General features: G+C 53.6%; 2 protein-coding genes across 3 annotated transcripts in view; both read right to left on the bottom strand.

Moving 5' to 3' along the window:
• LOC150044560 (complement C1q tumor necrosis factor-related protein 2-like) overlaps positions 1-14,091 on the bottom strand; it is a 17,955-nt gene extending 3,864 nt beyond the window's left edge. The window contains exons 1-2 of one of the 2 annotated variants that reach the window (XR_016533058.1): positions 14,004-14,091; positions 9,108-9,394 (exon numbers count right to left, since the gene is read on the bottom strand). The gene's annotated coding sequence lies outside the window, so the exon portion shown is untranslated. Of the gene's footprint in view, positions 1-9,107; positions 9,395-14,003 lie in introns of those variants that run through there. The other variant, XM_090320876.1, reaches the window with a different exon arrangement.
• Positions 7,045-9,052, bottom strand: C1qtnf2 (C1q and TNF related 2). The gene is made up of 2 exons (XM_090320747.1): positions 8,777-9,052; positions 7,045-7,719 (listed from the first exon to the last, which is right to left on the bottom strand). Exons 1-2 carry the CDS (start codon positions 9,018-9,020, stop codon positions 7,106-7,108), a joined length of 858 nt encoding a protein of 285 aa, XP_090176873.1. The 5' UTR covers positions 9,021-9,052; the 3' UTR covers positions 7,045-7,105.
• Positions 14,092-16,208: the final 2,117 nt, after the last annotated feature.

Raw genomic sequence — 16,208 nt, 5'->3', positions numbered from 1 at the left:
GGTCCATGAACGGTGTCCAGGCAGCTACGTTCAAGCCCCAAGACTGACACCCAACACAAAACAGAACAGAACAAACTCAAAACATGAACACTAGAACCCTCCTTCTCACAATGGCCTCCCCAGAGACCTCCCCACCCGGGAAAGATGTCCTCAGAGTTCGAACAAAAATCCTCCCAGATCAATACGGTGTATTTGCATGAGGAAAAGTAGACTAATGAGATAGCTAACATCTAGAAATCGACAGGGTCCGGTGCATACACACGCAAACTCAACTCTGGTGTATGCAGGGTAGATGTGTGCTGTGTTAGTATGGTGTGTGTATGCATGCACACATGTGTGAAACCACAGGCTCCTCCCACCGGGCGCTGGCACACCCCAGAGAAGGCTGGCTGTATGCCCCCCCCCCAGGGCTGGATGACTCAGGGAGACAAAGAACAAGGAAGGCCGAGGGCACAGGGCCAGCTCCATGCCTTCTAGGACACACAGCCATCCAAGCTGGCCAGGGTCCAGCTGAGTCCTCTGTTCCATGCTCAGAAAACCAGCATGCCACTTTCTTGGGGTTCACTGATGAAAGAGAGTCCCCCCACACAAGGGACCGGACAGCCTTTTTTTTTTTTTTGCCATCCTCCCTTAAAACCCCTGATGGAAAAGCTGGGCACAGGTGCCTTGTGCCTGTCACCCTAGCTACTCAGGAGGCTGAGATCTGAGGATTGTGGTTTGAAGCCAGCCAGGGCAGGAAAGTCTGAGACTCTTTATCTCCAGTGAATCACCAGAAAACTGGAAATGGCGCTGTGGCCCAAGTGGCAGAGCGCGAGCCTTGAGCAAAAGAAACTCAGGGACAGCACCCAGGACCTGAGTTCAAGCCCCAGGACTGGTTAAAAAATAAATCAAGTCTCACAGAATTTCCTACCAGAGCTGTCTTAGAACCACAATCCTCAGATCTCAGCCTCCCGAGTAGCTAGGAGCCACCAGCTCCTGGCAAGTCTGTCTGTTCGTCTACTTTGGAGATTGAGGCAGAACTTGGAGTCTCTCGACGGAGGCTAGAGGACTGTCCAGGTCTGTTATCTGGGCTCAACCTGGAGTCGCTTTCCTGAGAACCTGGCTCTGGACTTTGTTCTAGGCTAGTAACCTGCCCTTTCTTTTCCTGGTGGAACCTGGTTTTTCCAAACTGCCACCCAGTGTTGCCAGACAGGAGGGCACGGAGGAGGCATACTCCCTGGTCCTGCGCCAGACACAGAAGCCAACGTGGGAGACAGCCCTGGCTCAGCCAGGGGCCACCCCCAAAAGAACACCAGTCATTTTGCTAGTCCTGGGCCTTGAACTCAGGGCCTGAGCTCTGTCCCTCTCTATACTCAAGGCTAGAGCTCTACCTCTTGAGAAAGAGTTTCACACTAGCCTTTTCTGTTTATTTGGTACTGAGGAATCGAACCCAGGGCTTCATGCGTGCTAGGCAAGCACTCTGCCACTAAGCCACATTCCCAGGCCTGATATCTACTTCTCTACACCTAGAACCTCAGAATGTGACCTTAGAAACAGGGGCTTTTCCAGATGTACTGAAATGATCATGAGGTCACAAGAGAATATGGGGCACCAGAAGAATAAGAAGAAGAAGAAGAAGAAGAAGAAGAAGAAGAAGAAGAAGAAGAAGAAGAAGAAGAAGAAGAAGAGGAGGAGGAGGAAGGGGGAGGGGGAGGAGATGGAAGAGGAGGAGGAGGAGGAGGAGGAAAAATCATTATCATCAATAGTCCAAAGAATAAACCAGGTGGTGACACAGTGAGGCAGAGGCAGCTGCGTATAGAGGTCCCTACCATGTAGCCATGTCACTTGGGAGAGTGAAGTAGCAGGACCACAAGTTCAAGGCCAGCTTGGGCTACACAGTGAGATCCTACTTCAAAACAAAAACCAAAGCACACAGAGCGAGAGCAATAGAGCGAGAGAGCGAGAGAGCACCATAGATCCTCCTCAGCACCCTTCAGAGTGTGTTTGCACTCACCAGGGTGAGATTGGATTTTTTTAACTTCCAGAGCTCAGAGAATGAACCTGCTGCTTTGCATCCCCCGACTGCAGGCTTGGCAACCAGCTCCCCCTTTACTGGTTTCCCAAACCACCCTCACCAGCCTCAGCCCAGGAGCAGGCAGAAGACTCAGAAAGCTGGGGGCCACCGGGCCTTTTCCAAGTCCTCAAGGCGCAGAAGCGCCCCACCGGCTCTCTGTGGTACAGAGGCAGACATCCAGTTCAGTCGTGCCCCCCCACTTCCTCCTGCCCCAGGAGGGGAATCTGTGGGTTCTCCCCAAGTCTTCAGTTTCTCATACTCATCTTTGGATTCGATTGGCGTTTCTTATCTTTGCATCACTCATGTGCATTACACACACACACACACACGCACACACACACGGGAATGTTATCTGTAACTCTCCAGCAGGACCACATACCAAGAGTCTCTTTACAGCCAGGACTACTTTGGCTTCCCTGATTTTGGGGTAGCCCCTGGGTACCACAGAGGTTGAGACTCTAACTTAGTCAAATCTAAATGAGCCAATGAAATGGTGTAAACAGCAGCACTGTGCACAGCAGAGCTTGGCTATTTAAATACGTATACACACACACACACATATACACACACATATATACATACACACACATATACACACACACATATATATACACACACATATATATACACACACATATATACGCATACCTATATGTAATGCATATAAATCTACCTCTATACCTATAGATACAGATAAACTGAATTCGAGTACTATTCAAGTACATATACACATGCCTGTATATAATGCATATATATCTATATACCTGTGTAGACTGAATTCGAGTACTACTCTAATAAATATATATACACACACACATATGTGCATACCTATACATATAATGCATATCTGTCTCTATACCTATATAGATAAACTCAATTTGAGTACTGTATATGTATATGTATATACTCACATATACACATATAATGCACCTCTATCAGTCTAGATGCCTCTAGATAGGGATAGATTTATACACTGCATTTAGGAGCAGCCTCTGGGGCTAAGGGGGGGGGACGCTGCAGCTCCAGACCATTCCGCGCTCTGCACCCCCCCAGGCCCGGGCCCCCTCCCCCCAGACCCCGCCCCCATCCCCAGGCCCGGGGCCCCGCCCCAGGCCCCTCCCACAAGACCCCGCCCCACCCCAGGCCCGGGGCCCCTCCCCCAGACCCCGCCCCCACTCCCAGGCCCCTCCTCAAGACCCCGTCCCCACCCCAGGCCCCTCACCCAGGCCCCGCCCCCCCACCCCCAGGCCCGGGCGGCACCCACCTGGTCGCGCAGCGCGCAGTGCACGTCCAGGGCCACGCGGCCCTCGCCCCATGGCTCCTCCATCCTCGGTGCCGTCGTGTGGTCCCCGGTCCGGGGCTCCGGGGCGGCCGCCTGTGAGGACAGGCCGACCTCAGGGACCCCCATCTCCCAGCCTGGACGGGGCGGCCCCGGGGGAGGACACGGCCGACCTCAGGGACCCCCATCTCCCAGCCTGGACGGGGCGGCCCCGGGGGAGGACACGGCCGACCTCAGGGACCCCCATCTCCCAGCCTGGACGGGGCGGCCCCGGGGGAGGACACGGCCGACCTCAGGGACCCCCATCTCCCAGCCTGGACGGGGCGGCCCCGGGGGAGGACACGGCCGACCTCAGGGACCCCCCCATCTCCCAGCCTGGACGGGGCGGCCCCGGGGGAGGACACGGCCGACCTCAGGGACCCCCCCCATCTCCCAGCCTGGACGGGGCGGCCCCGGGGGAGGACACGGCCGACCTCAGGGACCCCCATCTCCCAGCCTGGACGGGGCGGCCCCGGGGGAGGACACGGCCGACCTCAGGGACCCCCATCTCCCAGCCTGGACGGGGCGGCCCCGGGGGAGGACACGGCCGACCTCAGGGACCCCCATCTCCCAGACTGGACGGGGCGGCCCCGGGGGAGGACACGGCCGACCTCAGGGACCCCCATCTCCCAGCCTGGACGTGAGTGGCGGAGTGACTTCTCTTTCCTTTCTTTTTGGCAGACTTTCTTTCTGCGGGGAAAGTTGCTCCCCTCCCTCCCTCCGTTCCTCCCCCCCCCCCAGCCGCGGCCCACCCCCCTCCCCGCCCGGCCTTTGTCCTGCCCCGAGCCCGGCCCCAACTCACGCAGCCCAGTCCGGCCCGGGGGAGGGGGGTGCGGGCGCCAGGCCCCGCCCAGGCCCCAGTTCTGGGGGGCCCTGGAGAAGGGGGGGTCCCCGAATCCTCGGCGCTCCCCACGCAGCGCCTTCGCCGCCCTGCGTGCGCTCGGGTCCCGCGGCCGCTCCAGTGCTCTCCGCCCCGCCCAGGCCCCGCCCCTCTCGCCCCGGCCCCGCCCCGCCCAGGCCCCGCCCCCTCTGCCCCGCCCCGCCCCCTCGCTGGGGAACGGAGGCCCCGCCGCGCGCATGCGTCCCCGCGCACGTCCCCGCGGCCCTTCCTGCCCTCCCCGCCCCGCGGCGTGGGGTGCGAAGGTAGCGGGGGCGGGGCGGGGGCTCGGGGTACCCGCGGTCGGAGACGGTCGTCCCCCCCCCCCCGCCCCCGCCGATCGCGCACGCGCACCCGCGCCCCGTCCACCTGCTCCGTTCGTCCGTCCCTCGCGGCGGGGTGGGTTGGCGGAGCCTCAGTTTCCCCCGCACCCCCGAGCCTGGAGGCGAGGACGGCCCGCCCCCCAGATCCCCAGGTCAAGGTCAAGCCCCGCGACGACAACAGTAAATGTCTCTCTACATGGCACACCTAAATATGCAACCAATTCATACACACATGCACATATGCAGAAAATATATACCTAAATAGATGCGATAATAGATATATACCTAAATAGATGCGATAATAGATATATACCTAAATAGATGTGATAATAGATATATACCTAAACAGATGGGATAATAGATATATACCTAAACAGATGGGATAATAACTATATACCTAAACAGATGGGATAATAGATATATACCTAAACAGATGGGATAATAACTATATACCTAAACAGATGGGATAATAGACATATACCTAAATAGATGTGATAACTATATACCTAAATAGATGTAATAAATAAATATATAGATAAATATATGTAATATATAATATATGTCATAAATATATGCACATTATATAAATCACATAAAATATGTAATAAATAAAAATATACATAAATATATAATATATGTCATAAATATACGCATAAATATATGTGATAAATACACACATAAATATATGTAATATATAAATATATGTGATAAATATATAAATATATGTGCTACATATACACATGAATATATGCAATAAATAAATATATGTAATAAATACATACATGAATATATGTATCCCTACATATATGTGTATGTTTGAGTATTGGTGGAATCAGGAGGCAGAGGTCAGGGAGATTGTGATTTGAGGCCAGCTCTGGCAGAAATAAAAGATCTTGAGAGTCCATCCTCACGGCTAGCTGGGCCGGCACCTGTCACCCACAGCCACCCAAGTAACCACAGAGAGGAGGTCGCCAGGGACTCCAGCCAGACACCGCCTTGAAAACCACCAGTGCCAAGAAGTGGGTAGCGTGCCTGCTGTCCCCCCAAGACTGTGTGACAGGACACCAGCAGCCGTCCACCCCACCATCTGCATCTGGTCAGTCCTCAGGGAGCAAGCTGGGCTGCAACCTGCCTGTGCCCTCCTTCTCTGCAACCTGAAGCTCAGAAATGCGAGCTCTTCTTTTCTGATTCAACTCCAAGCGGACCCCACAGAACCCTAGCCCCAACTTGGGAACCCCAGAGAGGTTGGAGTCCGGCCAGCCTCCCCGGTTTGTGGGGACAGCAGATGAAACCCCAGGAACTCCCCAGACTGCAGTCCAGGAAAGAAAAGGAGCCATTCACTTCAAAGCCCTGGGCCTGCCTGCCAGACCTCCAACCCAGACTGGACAAGGAGCTGGCCAGTGATGGAGGCCTAGAGACCGCAGGTAAAAATGACCTAGACCACCTGCCCAGTGAGACCCTCGGCCCAGGGAGCCAGCAGGGAGGGGCTGCTTGAGTCATCACATCACCCTTGCCGCCTGACATGCCATGTCCAAATGCCTTGGGAGCCAAGGAGCTCATGCCTGTGATCCTAGCTACTCATGCTGAGATCTGAGGATGGTGGTTCAAAGCCAGCCCTGGAAGGGCTGAGACTCTCCCTACCCCCTCCACCTCTCCCTTCTCCACCCCTCACCCCTGTCCAGCACAGTACCAAGGCTGCCTGACCCTCTTTCCTTCCCCTCTCCAGCCTCCCCTTGTCGGTGGTACACGTTCACCCCCTAGTGGCAAAGGTGAGGATGACATGACAGGCAGTACCACCGACACCTCAGCTTAATTAATCCCAGCCTGTGGGATCCTGCCTGCTTTGCTCCGACTTTCTGACCTCTTTCTTCATCCTCACTATTTTTTTTTCAGGGTTCCCTGTGTTAATGACATGAGCGCTCTTAGAACCCAATCAAGGCTGGTCCACCGGTGTCTCTGGGATTACGGGCCAGTACCATCATTCCCTGGTTATGTGTTTAGATGGAGTCTCTTGCTCACTTGTTGCCTGAGCTAGCTTTGAACCATCATCTTTCTCCTCAGTAGCTGGAATTATAGCCACCATGCCAAGGCTAGTATATTCTTGAGCTTTGCAGGGGTTCCAACATGTGCCCATAGGTAAAGATGTATAATCTGCCCATTTAAAATTTGCAGTCTTATATATAAATCAACTTAAAAAAAGAAAAAAATAAGACAAACTCCGGGACAGGAGTTTGGCCTAGTGGTAGAGTGCTTGCCTAGCATGCACAAAGAACCAGGTTCGATTCCTCGGTACCACATACTTAGAAAATGCTGGAAGTGGTGCTGTGGCTCAAGTGGTAGAGCGCTAGCCTTGAGAAAACCCAAGGACAGAGCTCAGGCCCTGAGTTCAAGCTCCATGACCCACAAAAAATAAACAAAAAAAAAGAACACAAAATAATGAACAGAAAATAATAATAATTTAAAAAATCTTGGATTTAATGATAGACAATAAAAAGGCGGAGGCAGTGAGCCTTGGGCCCAGGTCCTGGGCTGGCCTAGACCTCGTTGGGCTTAGCCTGGTCAGCATAGATGAGGAAGCCCGTGAAGAGGCTGTCTGTCCAGTAAGGGTCGTAGAAGAGGCCGTTTTGCTCCGAGTAGAAGATCTGCAGCCAGACCTCATCGCCCTGCTTCAGAGCCAGCACGGTGGAGCCCGAGGCGATGTCGTGGTTGCCGGTGTTGGCATCGAAGGTCCGGATGCGGTACTGGCCGTTGTGTACCAGGCCGATGGCCAGGTGCTTGTTGGCCAGCGTGATGTCGTAGGTGAAGTAGTAGATGCCAGGCACCCCGCAGACGAACTTGCCGCTGGACGCGTTGTAGTGGCCTCCCTCGTTCATCAGGATCTTGTCAAACTTGATGGGCAGTCGCTCCCGGGGGTAGCTCTTGGTCACGGCCACGGAGAACGCCGACCTGGCCCGGCCACTGCCGCAGCTGCAGGGGCCCGGCAGGCCCGGCTCCCCCTTCCTGCCCTTGGGCCCCTTCTTGCCTGGCGAGCCGTGCTTCCCCGGGGTTCCAGGGACCCCCTTAGGGCCACGAGGGCCAGCCCGGCCAATGGCCCCAGCTTTGCCCTTTGGTCCTTGCTTTCCCCGGTTACCAGTGCGACCTGGTGGACCTGAAGGACAGAAGCTGGTGTGAGGGAAGGTCTTGTTCAAACCTCACACACACACACAAAGAACAAAGGAAAAAGGGGACAATGGATTCCCATCGCAAGCGAAAAGACTCGAAACGATGGTTCCTCCTTATGGTGGAGTGGATTATCGTTCTACCAAGAAGCGGAGCAGGTGTGCATGTGTGAAGGAAACCGTCACTAAAGGATACTGAGGGGGGAAGCAGGTGATGCTAAGGATTTCTCCCCACATTTACTTCCAAGTCCATACCCACCCTAGGGGCATCGTAGCCCCTAAAACACTTTCCCAGCATGCTTGGCTGTGCACCTTGCCTTGCTTTTTAATACTCATATCTCATAAAACGCATACTTCTCTCTGCTGCGTTACAGAACACGTCAAAATATCTATGGGTAAAAATGCTTACATCCAGTCACAGTTGCTGTCATGGTTGCTCTCCCTGTGTCAGCAGCCTCCAGTCAGTGGAATGGCGTTGAGATGTACTGAACTTTGAATTGCTACGTATTTGTTTGTTTTTATTTATTTGCCAGTCCTGGGGCTTGAACTCAGGGCCTGAGCACTATCCTTGGGCTTTCCCAAGGCCTAGAGCTCTACCACTTGAACTACAGCACCACTTCCAGTTTTTTTTTTTTTTTTTTTATGGAATTGAACCTGGGTCTTCATGCATGCTAGGCAAGCACTCTTTATGTGTGTGGGTCATGGGGCTTGATCTCTGCCTGGGCACTGTCCCTGAGCTCTTCAGCTCAAGGCTACCACCCTACCCTTGAGCCACGCCCCACTTCACATTTTCTAGAGGTTAATTGGAAATAAGAGTCTCAGGTCCTTTTGTGCCCAGGCTGGCTTCGAACCTTGATCCTCAGATCTCAGCCTCTTGAGCAGCTAGGATTCCAGGCGTGAGCCACCACGCCCGGCAAGGGCTTCTTTCTTTATTCTGTGTATTGGCCCAGGACTGGGACTTGAACTCAGTACCTGAACCACACCTCTCCGGGAGCTGGTGTACCCTTCCCCCACCCTGTGGAGACAGGAAGCAGTGCAGCCTTGTACCTTCCTCTCCGCTGTCCCCTCGGTCCCCGTCCTGACCGTCCTGGCCATCTTTACCAGGAAAGCCCATTCTTCCCACGGTTCCTGATGGCCCTGGGACTCCGGGGGGGCCGGGAGGGCCCTGGGGGCCAGGTAGGCTGCAGACGAGTTGAGGGGCGCCTTTCTGGAAGTCCCTCCGGGCGAAGGGGCCAAGCAGCGGGTCTGCAGCACAGGGGAGGGTGCAGGCCAGGAGAACCCAGGGAATCATGGCAGTCGCCTGGACCTGGAGCCAGTCAGCAAGACCTGGGGAGGAAGAGGAGGAGGAGGAGGAGGAGGAGGAGGAGGAGGAGGAGGAGGAGGAGGACGGGGAGGGAGAGGAGGGGGAATGGGAAGGAGTGGCGATGTAGTTCAAGTGGTAGAGTGCTAGCTTTGAGCACAAAGCCCAAGCCTCAAGACCAACACACACACACACACACACACACACACACACACCCCACACTCCTTTTTACTCACGGCTAGCGTTCTACCACCTGAGCCTCGGCTCCTCTCCTTGCAGCTTTTTGGAGATGAATCGGAGATAAGAGTCTCCTCAACTCTTCTGTCTAGACGGGCTTTGAACTTCGATCTTCAGACCTCCACCTCCTGAGTAGTGAGGATGACAGGCGTGAACCTTCTTTCCAGGAGACATTGGGACTGGAGAGAGACCTCATTTGCTCACGTGGACACAGTGAGCTGGCGGCAGGAATGAAGCCTGAATTTGGGCTTGGCTGCTCTCATGCCCGAATGCTTTCCATTCTGTCAGCATTCTCAGGTTTGTTTTTCCTCCCTAACACCCCAGACAACAGCGGAGACCCGGACGCCTCTGCCAAAGCCACACACAGCCATAGGGAAATTCCTGGGGTGGTTGGTATTTTATTGCTGTTCTCTACATACACATGCTGCGTGGCTGGAGAAGATGTAAAATGGTGGCTTTCCTTTCTCAGGAGACTTGAATAAATCACTGCTTGGCAGAAGTCACCTGTTCTTTGGGAGTGCTTTACTTCAGAGGACCCTAATACACACCCCCCCCCCTTTGGAAGGGGTACATGGCAACATGCCTATGGACTAAGCCCAGAGATTGGGGTGCACAGAACAACACACCTCCATGTCAACCTCACTTGCTGCCTGAGCCCTATCATTTATTCAAGAGCCAGTCATTCTCAAGACCCTCTAGTAGCTGCTGGCCGCTGTCAGCCAATACTGGAGCTTAATAATGGCCCTAAATGACCTGGTCTGAGTTCCTGCCTGGCTGAAGCTCTGCCGGCCCCCTTCCCCCTCTCCTCTTTGCTCTTCTGGCTCCCAGCTGGCGGCCCGGGCTTCCTTCGGGGCCCTCCCAGCCCCTCTGCCTGTAACCTCTCAGCTCCACCCTCAGCTGCTGGCTCGGTGTGTTTGGGTTTAAATGTCATTTCTTCCATAGCAGCTTGCCTTTGGATCCCAGCTCTCTTTTCTTCACAACTGGCTGCTGCTTTGTTTATTTGGTTGCCTGTCCCCGTGTATCTCCTTGCTAAAATGTAAGTTCCTCTGAGCACAGGACACCAGTGGCATGGTATTTCTTCACACGCTGAGTATTGCAAAAAGAAGCCAGGGCGGGCACCAAAAGAAGAAAAAGAAGGAGGAGGAGGAGGAGAAATGCCTGCTTCATTAATAAGATTCATGAATTGAGACCTAATTCATACTTCATTAACTGATATAGCAAGTGTGTGTGTGTGTGCGTGTGTGTGTGTGTGTGTGTGTGTGTGTGTGTGTGTGTGTGTGTGTGTATGTACCAGAAGTCAGGTCCTTGTGCTCTCTCTTGGCTCTTCTGCTCAAGGCTGGCTGGCACTCTACCAGTTGAGCCACAGCTCCACTTCTGGGAAGGCTCACTAAGTCTTCCTGTTAAAGGGGAAAAGAATGTGGGTTCACCCCCAGAAATAGAATCATGATGTGCTAAATTTGGATGAGTTCTAGAGTCTGGTGTTTGTTGTTGTTTTGCTTGTTTGTTGTTTGCCAATCCTGGGGCTTGAAATCACGGCCTAAGCATTGTCCTTGGGCTCTCTCAAGGTTAGCATTCTACAACTAGAGCCACAGTGCCATTTCCAGTCTTTTCTATGTATGTGGTACCCAGGAATCGAACCCAGGGCTTCGCACATGCTAGGCAAGCACTCTACCACTAGGCCACACTCCCAGCCCCGAGTCTGGGTTTAATTTCCTGAACTTCTCATCTCACAGGAAACTAGCTAATGACTCATCAGTCCACATGGTCTAGACCAGCCTTGGGAGCTGGCAGTCTGGCCCACAGGACACAGCCTCCTGGTTCATGCTTGAGAGCCTTCTGCTTCAATCAGTTACTCTTGCAGATTCTTCTAGAATGCAATCTGCCAGTACAAACTCCAGCAACACTTATCTGAACCATAAGCAAGGCTGTGAGGTTCAGGTACTAAACACCTCAAAGATATAAATTATGCTCAAATCATTAGGAGAACATCTCTTAGCTCAGGGTTTAAGAGCCATGAAGAAGTTGGAAGCCGGTGGCTCATACCTGTAACCCTAGCTACTCAAGAGGCTGAAATCTGGGAAATGGCAATCCAAAGCCAGTCAATCAATTCAAAGCCAGACTCCATCTCTAAAGTAGTAATAAGCTAAAAGCTGCGTTAGAGGTGTGACTCAAATGGCAGAGCATGATCGATTGGAGCAAGCAAGCAGAGTGAATTCAAGCCCCTTGAATTTAAGCCAGCAAGATAGAAGGATTTTGATTGTATATGTGCCTGGCGAAGCCACGCTTGACTTCTGAGAACGAGGTGAGGTGGCTTGGCTTTGTTAGCCTCCAATTTTCCATCCCTAAGTTTCATAACTTACTGGTCATGAAACTGTGGAAACGACCCCTCTTATTACCTGGACTACCATGTTCTCGCCTGTGCAGTACGGATAAGGACCACCTTTGCCCCATCTGCCTTCCAGACTGTTCTGGAAATGCCAACAAGAGTCAGGAAGGTGAACACAAAACTATCTACCAACTAAGTTAAAGCCTTAAAAAAAAATAGTGTTTTCTGAGAAAAACCAAACTCGGAAAGACCAAGAGGGTAGTTCTAGTTCCAGGCCTCCGCAGGAAGGAGCCTGAGGGAGGAGAGAAAGGGAGGGTGAGGGGTGGCAGAAGTGAGGGATTCACTGCAATCTATTATCTGCAGGTGTAGAAATATTGCATGGAAAACCCCAGTGCATAATTAACATATGCTAATAAAGAAACACAAAAAGTGACTGACATCATGCGAGGCAGATGAATGGAAGGCTGGGGTATTCACGGGGACACCCCACTGTGACCCAGTGGGGATAATCCTCTCTTCCCTGAGGGGGGAGGGGCAGGAGAGAGGATAGGGAGGGGGGAGGGAGGGGGAGGGGGGAGGGGGAGCTTGCTGGGACCCTCTCTAATGGCAGCATCCTCTAGCTCCAGGAAACAAATTGGAAGCAGGAGGCTCCAGTTTCTCACAAGAGCCATCTGGCTGCCATGTAAGCACCCCCTTTTCCTGGGTTCTCAGAATAGCCCCCCGCTTGGAGTACAGATGCAGAGCGTCACACGCACGAGGACCCGCTTCCAGGAGGCCCCAGATAGGATGCCTTTAAACATTTCTTTCTTTCTTTCTTTCCCTGCATTTCTGGCTCAGCTGAGGAAAGGAGCTCCGAGGACCAAGTATGACCTCACGAGCTCTCACGGGAAGCCAGGAGCTGGCTGGGTTGGCTCTGCAACGTCGTCCTCAAATCACCAAGGAATTCGGGTGGAAGAGTCCTGTGTGGTCACAGCTACACCCCAAGTCCTGCCTGGGGTGGGTAGAGCAGCCTGGCTCTGGGGGGGGGGGTGTCCGTGGGTACTTTAGGTCTCACTGCTTCTCCAGCAAACTTTGCCAAGATGGGGGGGCAGAGGGAAGGCCTGAGGGGTACACAGCCTCCAGCACTTTAAGAAGACCCACTGCCACATCAAATGAATAGAAATAAATAAATGAAACAGGTAAAATGATCATTCCTTTCTTGAGCTGGTACTGGGGCTTGAACTCAGGGCCTTGTGTTCTACCACTTGAGCCGCAGCTGTACTTCTGGCTTTTTGCTGGTTAATTGGAGATAAGAGTCTCACTGATTTTTCCTGTCGGGGCTGGCTTTGAACCATGATTCTCTGATCCGAGTAGCTAGGATTACAGGAATGAGCCACCAATGCCCGGCTGTTTTCACTTAGGGGACTCTAAATTGTGATTTCTGCCAGGTGCTGGAGGCTGAGCTCTGGTCTCCGCCCTGCTCCTTCTGTTCTGGGGCAAGGATGAGGCGTCACCCTGACCCCATCTGGGTGAGTCCATGTGCCTTCAGATGAAGCTTATTAGTATGGTGACCGCTGAGAGGCCACCCTGGGGATCTGGAGGAAAGGAAGACGAGCGGAGAAAGATGGCCTGGATGGTGATAGGCTGGGGAGTTGACAGCAGAGTCATGGATCGGATTAGCAGTACCCTCTCAGGTAAGTAGGACCGCAGAAAGAGGGACAGGAGAGGACAGAACCAACTGGACTTGAGATTCGTTGGCTTATCTAGGGCATCGTCATCGCTGCTGATGCTGCTGGCTCAGGGTGCCAGAAACAAGGGCTCCTGACTTTGCCCGGATATGATCTGTAAAATGCATCCATTTAAAGAGAGAGGCAAGCCAGGTGCCGTGGTTCACGCTTAACACTCTAGCTACTCAGAAGACTGAGGTCTGAGGATCGAGGTTCAACGCCAGCCTGGGCAGGAAAGTCTGTGAGACTCTTATCGCCAATGAGCCACCAAGTAAAATCTGGAAGTGGAGTGGAGCTGGAAAGAAAGAAGGGGAGGGGAGAGGGAGGGAGGAGAGAGAAAGGGGGTCACATTCAGCCAGCAGTCACTCCGACCAGCTATCCATTTTTAAAAGGGTTCTGAGGCATGGGAATGTGGCTTAGTGGTAGAGTGCCTGCCTGGCATGCACGAAGCCCTGGGTTCGAGTCCTCAGTACCTCATACACAGAAAAAGCCAGAAGTGGCGCTGTGGCTCAAGTGGTAGAGCTCCAGTCTTCAGCAAAAAAAGCTCAGGGACAACACAGGCCCGGAGTTCAAGCCCCAGGACACACACACACACACACACACACACACACACACACACACACACGAGCCAGGAATGAGGGGCAGCCGGCATTGTGGCCCCCCTCCCTTTCCTCCCACAGCTGGGTACTGGATGAAGTCACTCACCCTCTGCCTCAGACTTCTGCCCCGGGGCCGCGGGACCCAGACGTGGTCGGTGGTGCTTGGTTTCCTCAGGGCTGCAGCACCGCCCAGCTGGGCCAAACTCCGTCCTACCCTCCCTCCCATCGGGGGGCGGGGCCGGTCACGTGGGCTGCCACCAGCTCCCCTCCCCTTCTGGGGGCCTGGAAGAAACTTTCAGTGCTGACCAGCTGGGGTGTGTCTGCAGCTGTATGTGGAACCGGTCTGCGTGTCTGGAGGCTCTGCACACCAGCGATCCTCTGTGTGTGTGTGTGTGTGTGTGTGTGTGTGTGTGTGTGTGTGTGTGTGTGTGTGTGTGTGTGTATAAATGCTTCTCCAGAGTTCTGAGTGTGAAAGCCCAGAACCAGTCCCTGGGTGCTGGATGGGTGTGTGCTCCAGTGACGTGCAGCAGGACGAATGCACAGGTGTGTGAATGGCTGTTCATGAACACATTTTATTTATTTATTTATTTTGCCAGCCCTGGTCTTGGGCTCAGGGCCTGAGCGCTGTCCTCGGGTTTTCTCCAGGTTAGAGCTCTACCACTTGAGCCTCAGCACAACTTCTGGCATTTTCTATGTATGTGGTACTGAGGAATCGAACCCGGGTCTTTGTGCATGCTAGGCAAGCACTCTACCACTAGGCCACACTCCCAGCCCACACTCATGAACACATTTTAGTGCATGGTACAGATGACCGTGTGTGTGCACGGCCCCTCTGAGATACACACAGGCAGAACGTGGTGCCTGCTTGTGTCTCGGCCCTTATCTCCCTCCTCCGTAGAAGGGGGTACCCTCTGGGCCCCTCACAGCTCTCCAGCCCGCCTCAGGTCACTGAGAGGTGGCCGGCTCCCAGGACAGGCAGGCCGTCTGGTTTCGGAAGCAGGTAGACAGGAGGAAGGCCCATCTCTGCTTCTTGATCTTCCTTCCTGAGCTCTTTTCCATGAGCTTCCAGTGTTCCCCGGCTGCCTGAGCATCTGGCAGACAGCTGGCAGATCATACCGCAGCCAGGGTTTTAGGGTAGGGAGGCCTGTGAGCTCGAAAGCTGACCTAGGAGATGGATGGCCTTCTGTCTTCTGAGAAGTGGGGCAAACCAGTTACATAACCGGCACGACCTTCCCCTCCCCTCACTCACCCACAGCGTGTCTGCCCAGCCAGCAAGCAATATAGAACATTCTGACTAACGTTATGTAAGGATTCTGCGAGGCTGCAAGCTGGTAGGCCCAATGTCCGCTGGACCAGTAGGAGATCAGTGAGCACCTATTATGTGTGGGCCCTCCATCTGGATGGTGGGGCAGAGAGGGGAAGCAGGCTTGGTGCCTCACGTGAAAGAGCTCAGAGTCCTGCAGGGAGAATTGGGGGGCTTGGGGAAAGGGGGAAGGCTGGGGAGGTGATGTTCCAGGAGAGACCTGGGGGGCTCAGGCTAGCCTTGGGTGAAAGAGCTCAGGGACAGCGCCCAGGCCCTGAGTTCAAGCCCCACTACCAGGCACCCCCCACCACCGTGGCTCCTTCCCTGCTTCCTCCTCTCCTCTTCTTCCTCCTCCTCCTCCTCCTCTTCTTCCTCCTGCTCCTCTTCTTCTTTTGGGGGGCTTGAACTCAGGGGTTGAGCACTGTCCTTGGGCTTTGTCAAGGCTAGAGCTCTACCACTTGAACCACACAGCACCACTTGTGGCTCTTTGTGTATGTGTTTGGTTCCCGAGGAATCGGACCTGGGTCTTTGGGCATGCTAGGCAAGCACTCTACCACTAGGCCAAATTCCCGGCTCCTCTTTCTTATTGGCTCGTGGGTCTTGAAGTCTGAGCCTGGGCACTGTCCCTAAGCTCTTCAGCTCAAGGCTACCACCTTACCCCTTGAGCCACAGCGCCACGTCCAGTTTTGTGGTGGTTAGTTGGAGATAAGAGTTTCACGTTCTTTCGTGCCCGGGCTGGCTTTGAACTGTGATCCTCAGATCACACAGCCTCCTGAGTAGCTAGGATGACAGATGTGAGCCACCGAGCCTGGCTACTTGCTTTTTTGTTTTCCATTCACTCTATAAGGGTTGTTAGGTTTCTTAGGTACAATACGTATGTATTTATGTATATTGATAATTCATATTAAACCTCTGCTGGAACACAAGTGACTGAGGCAAAAGGATCTAAGTGCATTGGAAAGGCACAGTGTGTCAGAACTGAAGAGAATCCCCCTTCCTCTGTGCATG

Source organism: Megascapheus bottae, chromosome 29 (assembly GCF_031878675.1).
Source record: "Megascapheus bottae isolate mThoBot1 chromosome 29, mThoBot2.hap1, whole genome shotgun sequence".
Lineage (NCBI taxonomy): Eukaryota > Metazoa > Chordata > Mammalia > Rodentia > Geomyidae > Megascapheus > Megascapheus bottae.
The sequence above is the reverse complement of the archived record's forward strand: the minus strand, read 5'-3'. Positions and strand labels throughout refer to the sequence as shown.